The sequence below is a fragment of the Chiroxiphia lanceolata genome, chromosome 5 (genome assembly GCF_009829145.1).
Source record: "Chiroxiphia lanceolata isolate bChiLan1 chromosome 5, bChiLan1.pri, whole genome shotgun sequence".
In the NCBI taxonomy this organism is placed as follows: Eukaryota; Metazoa; Chordata; class Aves; order Passeriformes; family Pipridae; genus Chiroxiphia; species Chiroxiphia lanceolata.
The window spans coordinates 12,055,565-12,071,892 of NC_045641.1; the positions used below are offsets into that span (position 1 = coordinate 12,055,565).

Genomic DNA, 16,328 nt, shown 5'->3' on the forward strand with positions numbered 1-16,328 from the left:
AGACAAGGAAATGCAGATATTCTCAGGAGAACCTTAGACCAGCATCCAAATGACTTTCAATTTTATAAAATCCTTGTGATGCTAAGCACTCACTGGTGAGTTACATATTCATGTCACTGGGTTTTTTTTATTTTAAAGGAGTAGCCAGTGCATGATCTTAAAACCATATTGTACAAGCCCCATTTTTTTTAGACTTTGTGCAGATATACACAGATTCAGCTTCTACAAACTCAGAATTTATAAACACAAGCGTTCTCCCTTCTTTAGGCTTTAGGATACAAACTGCATGAACATTTGTTCTTATTTTAACTTGCGGAATATACCACTGTCTTCTATCACTTTTAGGAAACCAAAGGGCATCCTGTTTATTACTGACTCAAACACTTATAAAAAAATTTAAAGGGGGATAAAAGCTAAAAGTAAAATTAAAAAAAAAAAAGGAGAGAGAAAAATGGAGGAAATAGAACTGACAAATGAAAAGAGATTGATAATTCAAGGAGAAAGATAATATATAGAGGGAAATGAGCCATTCAGGGCCAGTCAAGCAAGACTTGCCCAGCCATCATGCCAATTGTTGCATCATGTCTTCCTCCCCTCACTGGCACACTGATGCTTTCTCTCAGTCTTTCCACCCATTTTTCATACTTTTCTTGTTTCTTTGCCATTTCTTATCACCTACTCATTTTTAAATGGTGGAAGGAAAAAAAGAGATTAAAGACAAAAAAGAGACAGCTGTGAAGCAACACTATGTTCACTTCCACTTTAATTCCTTTACTGTTAAACAGTACAGATTTTCCTGCAGCACCAGCTGCCTTGTGTAATTACAACTGCAACTGCAAAGTGGAAAGCTAATACATTTTTATAATTTTATTGTTTACTAAAAGGCTGGCAGAGCCTGCCTCTGCCACAGGTGTTTGAAGTGCTCTGACCGAACCCGTTTACAAACATGGCACTTGCACAACTTTCTTTGTCAGTGGAGCAGAGAAAAATATGCACCTAAAATGCATGTAGCATTCAGTTCTCTGCATTTTTAAGAGTTCTTATAAAAGATTTGAGGCTTATTTTTCCCATGATACAGAAATAATCTGTCTCTGTGAGCATTGACCAGCGAACCAAGCCTGTCAAATGCAAGCACCTAATTACATATCAAGGAAGAAAATAAACACTAGTTTAAATCCACAAGTCCTGAGTGCAGTTCATCACAAGAGGCAAACTTAGGAACTGAGCACACATGTTCAGTAGGTATATAACATTTTCCTCAAAATAATTAAAGTTCACCAAGGAAAAACATAAATAGCTGTTGATAAGTGCACACAGTGAATATATCATAAATTACAAATAGACTTAGTTTAGCCCATTCTGCTGCATTTGAAAGCTGTGGATAATAATCCCAGCACAACTTCCTATAGCAGTAGAGTGCCTATCAAGAGAGTTGTAAAATCAAGTCTCTTCCAGCTCTTCTTGACTTAAAGATAATAGTGTCTACACCTGTCCAATATAGAAGTCTCAATAAAATTTTCATCCTCTGAGTTCTATCTGCAGATGGTCAGTACAGTTTATTAAGTTTTATGGAGACTGCAAATGAATGAAAAGAAATATAACCAGCGACTAAAAGTTGTTCTATTCTGTGCTTATTTGCTTTTCCCTGGTTATTACACAACTATGTATAGTTACAGACAACAACAAAAGCAGTCTTAAAAAGCATTTCTTCTTGCAATTTCTGCAGTTTATTTGTCTGATACACTGCTGATTTAGGAGCAGCTTTGTTTGAACAGTAGTTTTTATATTTTCCTTTAGGCCCTCATACATGTATTTTTTAAAATAACTGAGGCTCTAGTCAGTAAGGTCATGCTGCTGCCCTTCTTACTGAGCTTTCTGAACAGGGTGTGCTGACGCTGAGGTGACCCAGACTAATCACTCTGTCTGAATTATTTTCATGGGTTATAGGGAAAAATCCTCAAAAAATTTCAATCAAGTATCACAAGGTCAGTCTGTAAAAGGCATGTCTTTATATGCTTCTATCTGATTATTTTTAAGCTTGTTTACAGAAGAATTAGAAAGGCATAAAATAGAGTCAGGTAAAGCTAGGTTGAAATGAGATACTGCAGTGAGAGATCTCTTCAACTGTTATGTTTGGTGTTCTTGTAGGGTCTATTCTGTAGCAACTTTGTGGTAGACCATACACCTTTTGGGATAAGATGTAGGGGAAGCAGTTTGGAGGGTCTCTTTTGTTTAAGGAATTGTAGTGATCTTGATATTTAAGGAGCTGAAGAGGCTGAAGTATAGTAAAGAGCAGAAACTAAAAGACTGACAGGAGAAGAGGCATTCAAACTGAAATTTGTTTATTATGCCACTGAGTTGGTACAGCTTTAATTTGGAGACTTACCTTCAACTATTAACCACAAATGCAATCAAAATTAATTGATTTAACTTAAATAATTAGTTTATATAATACCAGTGCAAGGGCATACACTGAGGAAAAGGTTACTTTCTGTTGTAGAACAGTTGATGATTCCAAAATTGCATATATCAGTATCGTGAAAGTCAGATGCCTTATCTCCCTGGGTTGATGCTTATGATAAAGGCAGCCATATGACTGGAAGTCCCTGACATGCAAAGAATCTATTACTGCACACTGATGAGAAAAGTGAAAAGACACTCTCTTCTTCAATTAACTGTTGTTTTCCATCTCTCTGTCCCGTTTCCATCTCCATCTCTCTAACAAAGTACCCTCTCAGTCCCCTCTTTAGTGTTTGGGTTAATATTTTATTCACTCTTATGAAGCTTTTGCACTGAGAAGGAAGAGAGGAGGGTAAAGGGACTGCAAAATACATGTGTTACCACTTTTTATGACATTGCAGCACATAAAGTCTTGAAGGAAAAGTTACTTAGAAACCTGATTAGTTTATAATTGTCACAAGTCAGTGTATTAATCGGACACAATTGCAAAGTGCCCTTATGAATGCAAACACATTCTGGTGTCTGATGGATTAACAAAGGACCACACACCTGTTTCTCATGCAAAGTTCCTTTCTAATGTTGTCACAGAACCATACTGAGAGTGAGTTTTGGCAGATGAGATTACAAGTCAAATAAAGAAAAATAAGCTTCTGAATTCATACATATTTCCTTGTCATTCAAATGACAAGGGATTTTTTAACATAATGTTTAAGGTATGGAGTGTCCTCATAAATATAACTAATGCATAATGATGAATAAGTTATGACAAGAATTTTCAGAAAGCAGTTACATGCAACCAAAGCAGCTTTTTATCTATTGTGCAACAAAGCAAAAAGTAATAAAAGATGGGACATTTAAAGTTCTCACCCTTGACAAGGCAATGAAGCCACTGAGGACAAAACCAGACACAAATCTTATTTCACAAGTATAAATCAAGAAATTCTGCTTCAGCAGATACAGTGTTAACATGAATTTTCCAAAGTGCTATGTAATCTTTCTCATCAATTGTATTGATTTAATACTTTTTAAACAACTAGTGTATCTGCATTACACATATATCCAGCTAAGTTCAGAACTGTAAAAACATATTATTAAAAAGCATAGTAGTCATGGAAACAGATCAGATAGAAAGTACATTGAGGAGGATTCTTCTATCTGATTGTATACAACTTCATTGGCCACTTGGAGATAAAATGGAGAAATGTAAAATACATTGTACTTGATCAGAGCATTAGTGAATTTAATCTGCTCTCAGATTTCCATCCAAGGTCAGTATCTGATGACTTTGAGGCAGTTGCAGCACATCACAAATAAGTAATGTACCTTTGCAATTTAAAAGTCTGGGCAGGATAGCTTTTTATTTGTGGACCACCCACAGATAATCAATTCATTGTAAGCATACAAAGTAGTTCTTGGTTATTTTTTTTTCCATTACCACTACAGATACTATGTATTTCTATCTCTTTTTATAATATGTCTCTCCATTTACCTCACTGACCTGTCAAATAAAATCAAGTAATTGCCATTTGGTGTAATAACAAGGAAGGAAAAAAAATAAAGAAAACCAGAAAGCATTATTCTATGTACTTTACTTCGAAACATTGACTTGGAACTCCCCAGGCCCAGTGAGAAAAAGGCAGTCATGAAACAAATGCTTTCTAATGTTGATTGAAATTTTGATTAAAGCTCAGTGTTGTTATTTAAAAAAATTATTCAGAAATACGGCAAAATAACCTGTTTGACCAGGAAAGATGGTTAGAAAAGATGAGGAATTAGAAGTCTTCCTCTGTGCAGAGGAACAGCTTGGCTGTATGGAGGTCTCCAGTGGGTTGGACAGCTGGCTTATGGAGAGTCTGTGGGGCAGGATCAGAGGAGAGGACAGTAAAGGAGACCATGGTGAGTTGTTGTTACAGATCCCCTGATCAGGGTGAAGGAAGTCTCTGATCACAGATTCTGCCTTTCATGGGAGACTTTAACCTCTCTGACATCTGCTAGAGGGGCAGCAAGGCAGAAGGCAAGCAGGCAACAAGATTTCTGACAGTTTTGGGGAATAAGCTCTTGTTACAGGTACCAGATGAGCCAATGAGGACTGATGCACAGCTGGACCTGTTATGAACTAATGTGCTGGTTTAAAGGTAAACTGGCAGGAGAAATCAACCCAACTCAAAAGAGATTATAAGTCAGAGTTACAATTTAATAAAAATAATAAAATAAATACAATTATATGGACAAATAATTGATTTTAACCCAGAAAACCCAGATGTATAACCCAGCACCCTGGGGCACAAACAGAGTGGTGTTTGTTGGCCCCTGTGCTGAGCCCCACGTGGTCCCCCTGAGTCCAAAGTAGAAGGAAAGGAAAACCTGTTGGTGAGAGTGCTGGTCACAGTCTGGTTGAGGTTCTGGTCCTCCTCTGGATCCAACAAATAGGGCCAGAAGTCCCAAGACCCCAAGATTATATACAGTCAGGTTTGAGTGGGAATGCCCAGTACCTCCCCCAGGGCGGGGAGTTCCACAATGGATGATTGTGAGTTGTGAGATAGTTTTGAAATCCTTGGTGGCCCGTTAGCAGACCTTACCCCTCAGGCTGGGTGTGGAGGTGCTAATGACTCCCAGAAGGGGAGTTAACATCACCCATAACTATAGCCTGAGGGGTCAGGTGTGCTCTGGGCAGCTGCTGCAAATGGTCTGTTGTTAGCAGTTCCTGGGAAATTACATGGAAGGTGTAGAATACACAGTTTGGGTTGCACCCACACAGTGATGAACTGGTCCTGGCTGCTCTAACTAGGACAACTAACAGGAGATGTGATAATTAATGGCAGCTTTGGTTACAGTGGCCATGAAATAGTGAAGTTCAAGATGCTGTGGCAGAGGAGTTCAGAACATTGGCAGGCATCAGACCCTGACAATGTCATTGATGATACATGGAGTCCTCTGAGAACACATTCCTGGACACCTCAAGGAGAGGGTAGTGATTGAGTGTGGTGGGTTGGATACTAGCTGCCCACCACTTCCCTTTTCAACTGGATAAAGGGGAGAAAATTAGGTGGGGAAAAATATTGTAGGTCAAGATAGAGGCAAAAGCAGGGGTCGTGTGGAAGCAAAGGAAAAGACTTTTTTCTCGACCTCCCACCAGCAAGTGATGTCCAGCTACTTCCCAGAAAGCAGGGCTTCAGCACACACAGCAATTGCTCTGGAAGATAAATGTCACAAATAATGAATGCTCTTCTTCTCCTCTTTCTCTTAGCTTTTATTACTGAGCAGACATCATATGGTATGAAATATCCCTTTTGTCAGCTTGGGTGAGCTGTCCTGGCTATGCCTCTTCCCAAGATCTTGCCCAAACCCAGCGAACTGCTGAGATGGGAATGTTGGGGTACCAGCACAGCTCAGCAGTAGCCAAAACATTGGTGTGTTATCAACACCTTTCTAGCTCCTGGTGCAAAGCACAGCACTACAACCACTGCTGTGGGGAAAGGTAACTCCATCCCAGCCATATCCAATGCACTAAGAGCAGCTAGTGTGGATTTACCCAGTGCAAATCATGCCAGGCCAGCTTGTTTGCTATGCTAAAATGACTGGATTTGTGGAAGAAATAAAAGAAGTGGATGACATTTTCCTTGACTTACTCAAGTCAAGGACACAATATTTTGTGTATCACATTTAAGATATTAAAAATCCAGATGGATGGAAAACTGTGCAGGTAAAACCTGATTGGGTGTTGAGGCTCAGAGGGCGGTGGCTAATGGGCCATGCTACATCTGATGGCCTATGGAAGAGGAGTACTGAAGTGGTTTATAGATGAATATGTCCTATTTGACATCTCTGTGTACAGAGGGAGGCAACAAAGTCAGCTTTGCAGATGACCCCGCAGGGACCAGTCAATGTGGTCAAGGGCAGAGCTGCCACTGGGACCTCACCAGGCTGGAGGACTGGGCCAGCAGAAACCGTGTGAAATTCAACAAGGACAAATGCAGAGTTCTACACCTGAGCAGGAAAAAAATCTTGCAACAGTACAGGCTGGGAACTGACTTGTTAGACTGCATCTGTAATATTTAGACCCCAGTGATACACAGGAGTGAGTTCAGCAGAGGGCCACTGAGATGGGCAGGGGCAATTGCCCTGTGAGGAAAGGCTGAGGGTATTCCTGTTTCCCCCTTAGTAAAGTGTGGCACTGAAAATAGCATTGGAAGTTGTCATTTGGGTTTGTTACAGGGTAATGGACTTTTTTTATTGTTTATACAAGAGGTTAAGAGGTGAACAGCTAACTAAAGTTGTTGAAGCAAATATATGAATTCGAGATACTGGTAACAGAATACCTAGCAGCCTCCCATAAGGTCTAGCCTACACTGTTAGCAGCTACACTTTTATATGTGTCTTTTTAGGTCAGTAGCCAAATAGAAGGTTTTAGATTTTATAACAGTAAATTCAGTAACTCCATAAATTCACAGGGTATGCTGTTAGACATTTAACAGCAAAGGAAATAGTATAAATAAATGAAGAGACTGAAAAGCAAATAGAAGAAAAGCCTAACATCATGAGATCAGGCATTTATTAGATAGAAAACACTGGTTTGTAACAAGGCTGAATTGATACAGTCAGTAATGAGATACAAGCACTGAAAGATTTGAACATACAAAAGATCAAAAAGAGTGGTTCTTTTCAGTCTGCTTTTTTTTCAAAGTCACAAGAATATAGCATAAAACAGCTGTGTTGATAAAATCAGTTTCAAAGGCAGAATCTTCCATGGTGGAGCTGTACGTGGCACAAAGCAAATCTGTTGAACTTCAAGAATACAAATTGATAACACAGGATGCAGTTGATGTACTCAGAGCTCCTTTTCTGCTGGTAAAATGAGTGTGTTGGTGATGGTCCCTTTTCTGTGCATGTATGAACTTTGAACCAACTAGCAGTGCCACCACAGCTCCTCAGCACGTGGGTGTGCAGCCACCAGGGCATGTGTTGGGCTTCTACAAAAAGTTCACATTCTGCACAAAGCTTCATCCTGAAGTGACTTAATTCCTAGCAGTGCCCACATTAGGTAGTTTAAAGTTGTGAGGATAAGAGTTGCAATGACTCTGTTTATATGTGCCTCTTGTTATATTAGAAATGAGATAATGTGTAATTTAACACAGAATTCAGAAATTACCCCAAGCTATTCTTGGAAGCTAAGGCACACTGCTGTTTCCAGGGGAGACTGGCTGCATTCATATCCAGTCTCTTGAGCAAGAACTTGTAGCTAAAAGATAAGATTTTTCAGCCTTTCCTAGTGGTCTCTCCTTCCCCAGCAAAACATCGGTCTCTTTAGTGGGAACTGGGAAATCAACAAGGAGCTGGTTTAAGCTTCCTTCTCCCCCAAAGTTCTGTAATACAAACCGAGTACCCAGCACAAATAATGAAGGAGTAAGGACAGAGAACAAGACAAAAGGATAACAAGATTTAATGAAAAAAAAATAAAGTTTTAATAATATTTTTTCAGTATTTCTGCTTTCCTTAAATCTATTCTTTATAAACAGATGAAAAACGGGATTTTGTATTTTGTTTGGAATTTTTTAACAGAAACTCTTAGCTTTCTCTTGGAAAGGTTCATGGAGAGTACTCTTAACCAGCTTCAGCTATTACCCTCTAAACTGTTAAAAATTAAGTTCCTTATTAAGCCTTTATTAAGGAAAACATCTCAGACACTGCCTACAGTAATCTAGATAAGTTATTATATAAGTTATTGTATAAGTTATTTTCCCACTTATTATTGTTAGTATTTTTTTTATTTTTATTTTAATTAATAGCTAACAAGCCCTTTATGGACTCTTTTTTGATAGTTAAAACCCAGTCATTCAGTTGATAGTTTTTCACTGTATTAATGCAAATCTTGATTAGAAGTTACACGGTTCTGCATGTCAGAGGGATCAAGTACACCTAATGTTAAAAAATATCCCTACTGTTGGCAATATTTCACTTGGTAACAATGCTGGGAAAAATATCATTGAATCAATAGTAATATTTAGTAATCTACATTCTGCACAATTAAGGATATAGCATGTCAGAATAAGCTGCACAGAAGGAAGAATATGTATTTATCAGATGCGAGTGTTACTTAGACATTTGTTTCCATTGTGTAAGTAGAAATTTTGCATAATGATATTTTATTTGTGAGAATAAATTGTGCATGAATGCTTTGTGATTACAAACAGAACATAAACAACCATGACTCTAAAATTTGCTGGTATGAGAATGGCAGTTGGAGAACATGAGTTTAACTGAAATAGAGTTTATATGGCTTGATTGGAGGTGGTGCATTCCCTAAGTTTTCTCTGATGGGAATAGTGAATTTGTATCTTGCTGTTGGTGGAATTGTCCATCCTGCCTATTTAGTTATTTTCACTGAGGCAGTGAACAATTAAACTTCCAATTTTTTTATCTAATTTTTTTCTTCCACGGCTTTGGATTTGTATGCTGGCATAAGAGAAGTCCATGTTAGTAACTGCGTTTGCCAGCTCAGGCAGTGACATTTGAAACAGGGCTAAGTTGAGGAACCTGTTGAGGTAGTATAAAGAATGTTACCATAGTATATACCTGTCGATTTCTGTGCTGTTTTCGGAGCTCCCAGATGGTATGCAGATAGGTGACCTGAGAGAATTCACACAGGTATGTGGGTAGTAGGTTAAGCCCTGATTTTAAGTGAGCAGTGTTATCCTCTTTTTCCTGTATGAGAGTATTCAGGAGCAGCAGCACAACTACAATATGCTTCATGTATCATCTGGGCAATATGGGCATGCACTAATAGAAGTATTCAAACCAGACATCTCCAACCCTCAGCTCCTGAGGGAGCAGCACAGCACGCCAGGAGCAGCATCCACTCCCTGAGAATCTGTGTGCTGTGCCTCAGGTATTACAGGCAATGTGGGTTTTTGTGTAAGCTGTGTAGTGAGGAACACCACTTTAGACCTACAGATAAATATTTGCAAAGACTGTATCTCCTAGAGAAACTGGAAGAGTGTGACACTGCATTGTATTATGGAGCTGCATGATGTTTTGTGACTTTTAACCCAACTCTTTTGGTACCTTCTGTAGTAGGTAACTGACTTGAAAAGGCAAAGCTGAGTTTGAAACAGGGAGACAGAAAAGATAAGGGAGAAAGCAAGAGATAAAACAAACACAGGCTGTGAGTGAAAAGATAGTATTTTTCTGAAAAGTCTAATATATACGTTAGAAAAGGATTTCTCGCCTGTGCCTGGGTGTTAACAAGGCAGGTGAACCAAACCCATGCTGACTTCTACAGCTTCCACATCCTTATTGATAACATTTTAAGTAACAGTAGACATTATTTTTTTTTCTCTCTCATGCTATATTCTTTTGTACTATACAAATATTTTGATTGCAACTGAGTCAAAAAATAAGCTCTAATCTTTCTTTCCAGCCTGTCAGTCAGGTAGTGACACAATGCTGGCTGCTGTTCTGAAACCTTGAGAGGTTTTTATGACTCCCTTTAACACAGTTAGTACATGATAAACTTCAGAAAAATTAATCTTTGGGCTTGGTAATGTGCTTTTTCATCTTGGCACATTGAGATCCAAAATGTACTCCTTCCTCTGTCCCCAGAGAATGTTAAGTGGCACCATCAAAAATCATTCTGAAATGCAACAGCTTTCAGAAGGCAGAATAAGAGCATCTGGGCCATTAGCATAAGCAGTCTGTGACGAGAAGGCACTACAATTGATTATTAAAGTGACCTCATATTAGTCTTTTCTTTTCTTTCTTTCTTTCTTTCTTTCTTTCTTTCTTTCTTTCTTTCTTTCTTTCTTTCTTTCTTTCTTTCTTTCTTTTTCTTTCTTTCTTTTTCTTTCTTTCTTTCTTTCCTTCTTTCTTTCTTTCTTTCTTTCCTTCTTTCTTTCTTTCTTTCTTTCTTTCTTTCTTTCTTTCGTTTTCTTTTTTTCTCTTCCTTTCTTTCTTTCTTTCTCCCTTTCTTTCTTTTCTCCCTTTTTTCCCTTCCTTTCTTTCCCTTTCTTTCTTTCCTTGAAAATACGAAAGCTTTCATTACCATTGGGGATTTAACTTTTAGAAGTGCAGCTCCTTCTGAATTAAAAGCTTACCAAGGTGGTTACTGAGAAAAGTGTCTTAGTATAAGCAGAACCTCTTTGGTCTTTTTTTTTTTTTTGGATTATTGCTTGGCGTTGGCTAGATGCTGCTTTTCTTCTAAGGAATAAAGCATGAAATGTGAAAACTGGAGGATATAAACATACTATACAGATTATCCAGCACCTTTACATCCAGTCGCGGTGTCAGCATTGCAACCACTGCAAAAACTGTTACTAATTTTTAAATGATGATTTTGTGACTATTTACAAATTATTTTGTAAATATTTGTAAATATTTATTGTAAATATTCCTGAACAGGCCCTGCACTAGATGATAGGAGGACCTTGAAGATTGTAGAAGGTAGATTTTTAATTTTTTTCCTTCTTTACGGAGAAAGCCTCTAGGAGTCAATAGACTTGAAATACATGAATGGTAGAAGTGTTGAGCTCATGAAGATGAAGACTTCATATTATATCACAGTATTCATGAAACCAGTACTTGCAAAAATTGTACATGAACGAGCATAGTAGTGGTACAAAATGAGTATCAGCTGTAAGATATAGCTCCCTTCCCAGTTTAAATCGTGGTGGCCATCAGTAATCTCCTTCACTAGTGTTTTATAACAATTCTCTTTTACAAATGTTTACTATTCACTTGCATCCCTAATGATCATCCCTGGGCACAGTGAAATCAAAAAGGGAAACTGTAATGTCCTCATCCCTAATTTGGCAAACGCTTAGCTTCCTGTTTTATGAAGCACTAAAGTGTTTCTGTCCTGTAATCTTTCATTTCAATAGTGAAAAATGGAATAGATGCCACTATTTAATGTAATGAAAAATAATCACAGTGCTCCTGAAAGCTAATGTAGCAGAATATTCTTCTTATAGAACCTCTGTAGTAAACTACACTCCACTAACCTTATCTTCTGTGCCTGACAGGCAGCAGCCTGGGGTTTGTGCTCTAGCGATTCTGTTTTACTGGTCAACACAGAATTTTAATTAAACATTGCTTATAGGCTGCATCATAAATGGCAAAATAAAATTAGAGCATAGCCTTACATGGGGTTTATTATGGTACATGAAGGTGATCTTATTTTTCTCCTAAACCCATGACTATCTTATGATGTTACATAATCAGTGGTTCAATCATAGAATCACAGAAGCGGGTCCTCTGTAATATGTCCAAGTCATTAAATTTTTACAGGCTTTTACACTAGAAAATAGGATTTTTCTTTTGCCTTCTCAATAGTTGTGCCAGTTTATAAAACATTTACGTATTACTTTAGGAAAAAATAGGTCAATAGGTTAATAGTGAATCCTCAAGTTATTTCAGATTTTCATAAATATGTAAAATAAAATATGTCATCTGCATCTATATACTTTAAAGTGTATATATTTTCAGAAAAATACCTACTTTTAAATTTGGGCAAAACATGGGGTTTTTTATTTCATAATTGGAAAAAAATCTGTCTACTAATACATTTTGGGAGATGGGTCTATGCACACGTGTGTGGGGGGTACATCTTTGTTTGTGTGTATTTTTATGTACAGGTTTTACCAATACCTGCCTCACTTCTCTCTAAGGAAACGTAATATTAGATGGGCATATGAAAGCAACATTGAGTTAATTAGGTTACATGAGAATAAAGGTTACATGAAAATAAAATGTACTAATAGTATTTAAACTGTTACTTTATATTCATCCTATATTATAGGGTTTGGTTAAAACATCATTTTTCGTAGCAGATTTTTGCCTTATTTATCGTGCATGCATTGGCAATGAAACTTACTGCAGGGGCAATACAGGATTTGTGCATCAGGTTCTTTATTTTTGAATATTTATGGATTATATTACACAGTCTTGTCCCAAGATATACAGGACTTTGTGGGAACCATTGTAGGGTCAATCACCTATAGTTTTTACTCAAGTTATGACCAGATCTGGGGCTTTCTAATGCTTAGTGTCTTAACAATAAGCCAGTGACATGCCCCTGCATCAAAGCAGGACTGCAGCCTCCTGGGCTGCAGTTGGCAGAGAAGAACCAGCAGATCAAGGGAAATAATTCTCTACTCAGCACTGGTGAGGCACAGCTGGAGTGCTGGCTCCCAGAGCTCTCAGTACAGGAGAGACGTGGACATAGAGACATGGAGTTTCTCATCTGCCAGTCTCTGGCAGAAGGTTAAATCCTTCATTGCAGGATTGGAATAGGGTGCAGAAACATCCTCTGAGTGCAATGTGGCATGAATACCACAGCAGTCCAAGCAGGTTCACTCTAGAAAGGATCAGCTATTACAAATGCATTTAAGGAAGAAGTAACAAGCAGAGATTGACATTGTCTTTTAAGTCTTTAATCTCCCTTTTGTCAGTCAGTCTTTCCTTTCCCATTTGCCTGTTTGAGCATGTTAATAATTATCTATTCACATTATCAGTGTAAAGAAAAAATGCTCAAGTCATCCAGAAGTACTTCTTTATGACCAGTTTAATGACTGTTCAGTATGATTTACGTCAGTTCTGTCCTGTCTAGTTCAGTAGTCATTGTCTCCAAACAGTTAAAGTGCAACTGAGTATAAAAAGAAAAAAAAAATCTGAGATAGAGAATTCCAGAACCAAATTTTCTTAGAGAATCTCAATACCACTTCCCATACGTTGTGCCATAGTCTTCAACTGCACAGAAGTCAATACCTGTGCATGGTGGGAATACACATCCTTTTATGAGTCTCCTCCAACAGAGTCATCACATCTGGCACTGAGGTTTTTATTCTGTTTGTGTCACCTGAGGTACTTGTTGCATCTGTCTGGTACTTTTTAAACACAAGATGAAGGTGGCAGTATAATAATGGTTTAAGCATTCAGTGTGAGTGATAATATAATATGTATGGATGTACATAAATATATATGTGACAGTTTGCTTATGCATGAACACAGATTAATTTTCAGGATCATTACATTACTGCTTAAGCTTTAGTTGTTCATATCAGAATGTTTTAGGGATCTCTGTTTCTGCAAAACGTAGTTAGCTTTATGTCCAGAGGACGCTATAATATCTTATTTTGGTTTGTACTTCCATGTACTGCTATGTACTCCTATGTCCCTGATATATAACTAAGCTTTGGAACAGGATGCCTTTGGAGGCTGTGAAATTGCCATCACAGTAAGATGAATATTACCAACTTCTCGGGAACTTACTTACTGTACTTACATGGCAGGAGGAAAACTCTTTTAGTTCCTTCTAGACCAACTTTTCCAGTATTCCTAGGAAAAAATCTCAAAAAGCAAAGTATTTTTTGTGTGTGTAGGTATTTGGGAAAATTGAATGCCCTCACTTTCTGTGGGAGTGATGTCACACAACATGTGCTACAGTTGTTGGTTGGCACAACTGCTTGAACAATAAAGGAGCTCAACTAAAATGTGCTGTTCTAGAGACTTATATCTGTGTTTGCATACCAATTTTCAAGTTACTACTACTTGTGGCTGCCATGGGGTGTGTTCAAGATTTGGCATTTGCTTTGGTCACTGTATCTAATTTCTCTATCAAGTTATTTCCCTCAATACCCAGCAAAGATCCACAATTTTGTTATTAGAAATATTAGCATTCTGTACTGTATTTACTGAGAGAGATAACTCTTTGTTTTTCAGAGCTTCCATATGGCTGGGAGAAAATTGATGATCCCATTTATGGCACTTATTATGTTGAGTAAGTTCCCAAGTTCAATATTAAGTTGCTATTAATATGTCATAACCTAATAGTGGTATCCTCTGCAATGCTTAACCTGGCAAGGAATGGGTACAGTTACTTGACATATCAAACTAAGGGTATACCAGGAATTCTCAGTCTTCAGTGCAGCTAATGTGTCCAAATACATTCAATGTGTCTCAAATCAGTAACTCAGGCATTCAGTTATTTTCCTTCTCCAGGGTCTGGTTTCATGGTACCGTTCCAGCTGATACTTGTACAACGATCATATTCATTAAAGAAATGTTGCATTTTCTATGTGAGCTTTGGATATCCAGTGAGGTAGAAACCTTGTTAATCAATGAACAGAGCAAAGCATAGTCAATGAACAGAGCAAAGCATAATCATTTCAGCTCAGTTAAGATCCATTTCTGGGTAGTCTTTCCTTGCTGCAAATCAGATGTTTATACTGTTTGTACCAGAAGACAGGTTATTTATATGCTGCATATAAAATTTTAGGGATATTGTGTTTTATTTTGTATTTAAAAGTGCAGCTGAAAAGAAGAGAATATAAATTCTATTTTCATTGCACAGTCCTTGCTTTCATTTTTTTTCAGATTTTATTTTAGTCATGAAACAAGAAAAAATCTAGTTCCTCTGTGCAAAGGGCAACAGAAAGCTTTTGTTTGAGGTGACGGTAGAACCTGGCCAGTTCATGCATAGAATAAGTAAATCTGAGAGATAATTTTTCTCTGCTTTTTACCTTAACACAGTGAATGAGATTCATGTAAAGTGACTCTAGATTCAGAATTGTGATACCTGTTCCGACTGGTCAGCCCAAGTCAGCTTAGTCAGTCCAGATTCAAGCAAAAAGATAAGTAAGTTTTGAAGTCCTTACGTAATACCATTACTCCGTCTTGTTCTGCCCAAGTTCTTTTATGATGTCCCAAAGTGGGTAAGGGCTGGAGTTCTCATATCTCTTTGTACTTAGCTCCCTGAAGATTTCTGCATGTGCAATTATGCAGCTGCTGGGTGTAAGTAAGTCTTCTGTCCCAGTGGGTTTAGTGTATTTTGGTCAGTAACAGGTGTTGTGTGATTTCTGTCCATTAATCACTTGCCGAGACCCCACTTGGTTGTTAGCACGGCCCAAGGCATTCTGACACTGGGGAGGCTCACACTTCACTGCAGAGTCAGAAAAGGAGCAAGTGTTTATCTCCATTTCATGTCCAACCAGAGGTAAACAGACATAAGGCACCAGGCCCAGATGTTACCATGCAATTACCCACTTTAGGGCTGTTAGTGCCAAATTATTTAATCCTACCACAGATAAGATTTGTGGACAGATGCGTCAAACCTACTGCAGTCTCAGAGGTTTTTAGAAGTGGAATAGATGTTTATGGAATGGCATTAAAACTGTAGCCGCGCTAAATTTGAATGGAGTTTTATAGACAGTAAAACATAGCTGCACTTTAAATTGCTGTCTGAGCTCAATAAGTTTGAAACAGAGATTGCTTTCCATTTTTCCTGCTAAAACGTAACAGTCACACCTTTTTTATTACCAGTATTTAACAGATGAGTTGATTTTTAACTAGATAAAATCAGATTACAATAAATTCTCTTAATTATGTTGTAAAACAGGGTAAATCATGAAAAGCAAGATTACGAACTTCCACACATTCAAGTCCAGTCCAAGTTTACATGCAGGCCTGCAAAACTGTCAGTGAAGGAAAGGCTTGTACTCTGCTCACTGATTCTTGTATCCCATGGGAAGTTTGTAAGGATGAGCAACGAGACAGACTTCGTTTCACCTTACGAGAAGCAGCCATGCTCAGCTCAAATATTCTGAGGCCAGAGGCAAAGCTAAAAAAAAACCCAACAAAACAAAGTAAAGAAAGGAACACCTCTTGCTAGTAAAGTTAATAAAGACTAATCACAACATATCTGCAAATTCTGTGAAGAAAAAGGCTCTCCATTATAACTTCCTCTCTTAATTATACATAAATATAGATGTGAGACCTTATTATAATTTTGATTTACCTTGTTATCCAGGTCCAGACTTCATTTGTAAGGTGTAGACATTTGACATAAATGAGAAGTGTTTGCTATAGGTTTGTTAACG

The 16,328-nt window shown here is 37.8% G+C and overlaps 1 protein-coding gene across 16 annotated transcripts in view; it reads left to right on the forward strand.

The window, feature by feature from the left end:
• MAGI2 (membrane associated guanylate kinase, WW and PDZ domain containing 2) overlaps positions 1-16,328 on the forward strand; it is a 718,675-nt gene that overhangs the window by 546,996 nt on the left and 155,351 nt on the right. For all 16 annotated transcript variants that reach the window (XM_032689609.1, XM_032689610.1, XM_032689611.1 and 13 more), the window contains one exon: positions 14,173-14,230. In XM_032689609.1, coding sequence (XP_032545500.1) covers positions 14,173-14,230 — 58 coding nt within the window. The remainder of the gene's footprint in view (positions 1-14,172; positions 14,231-16,328) is intronic.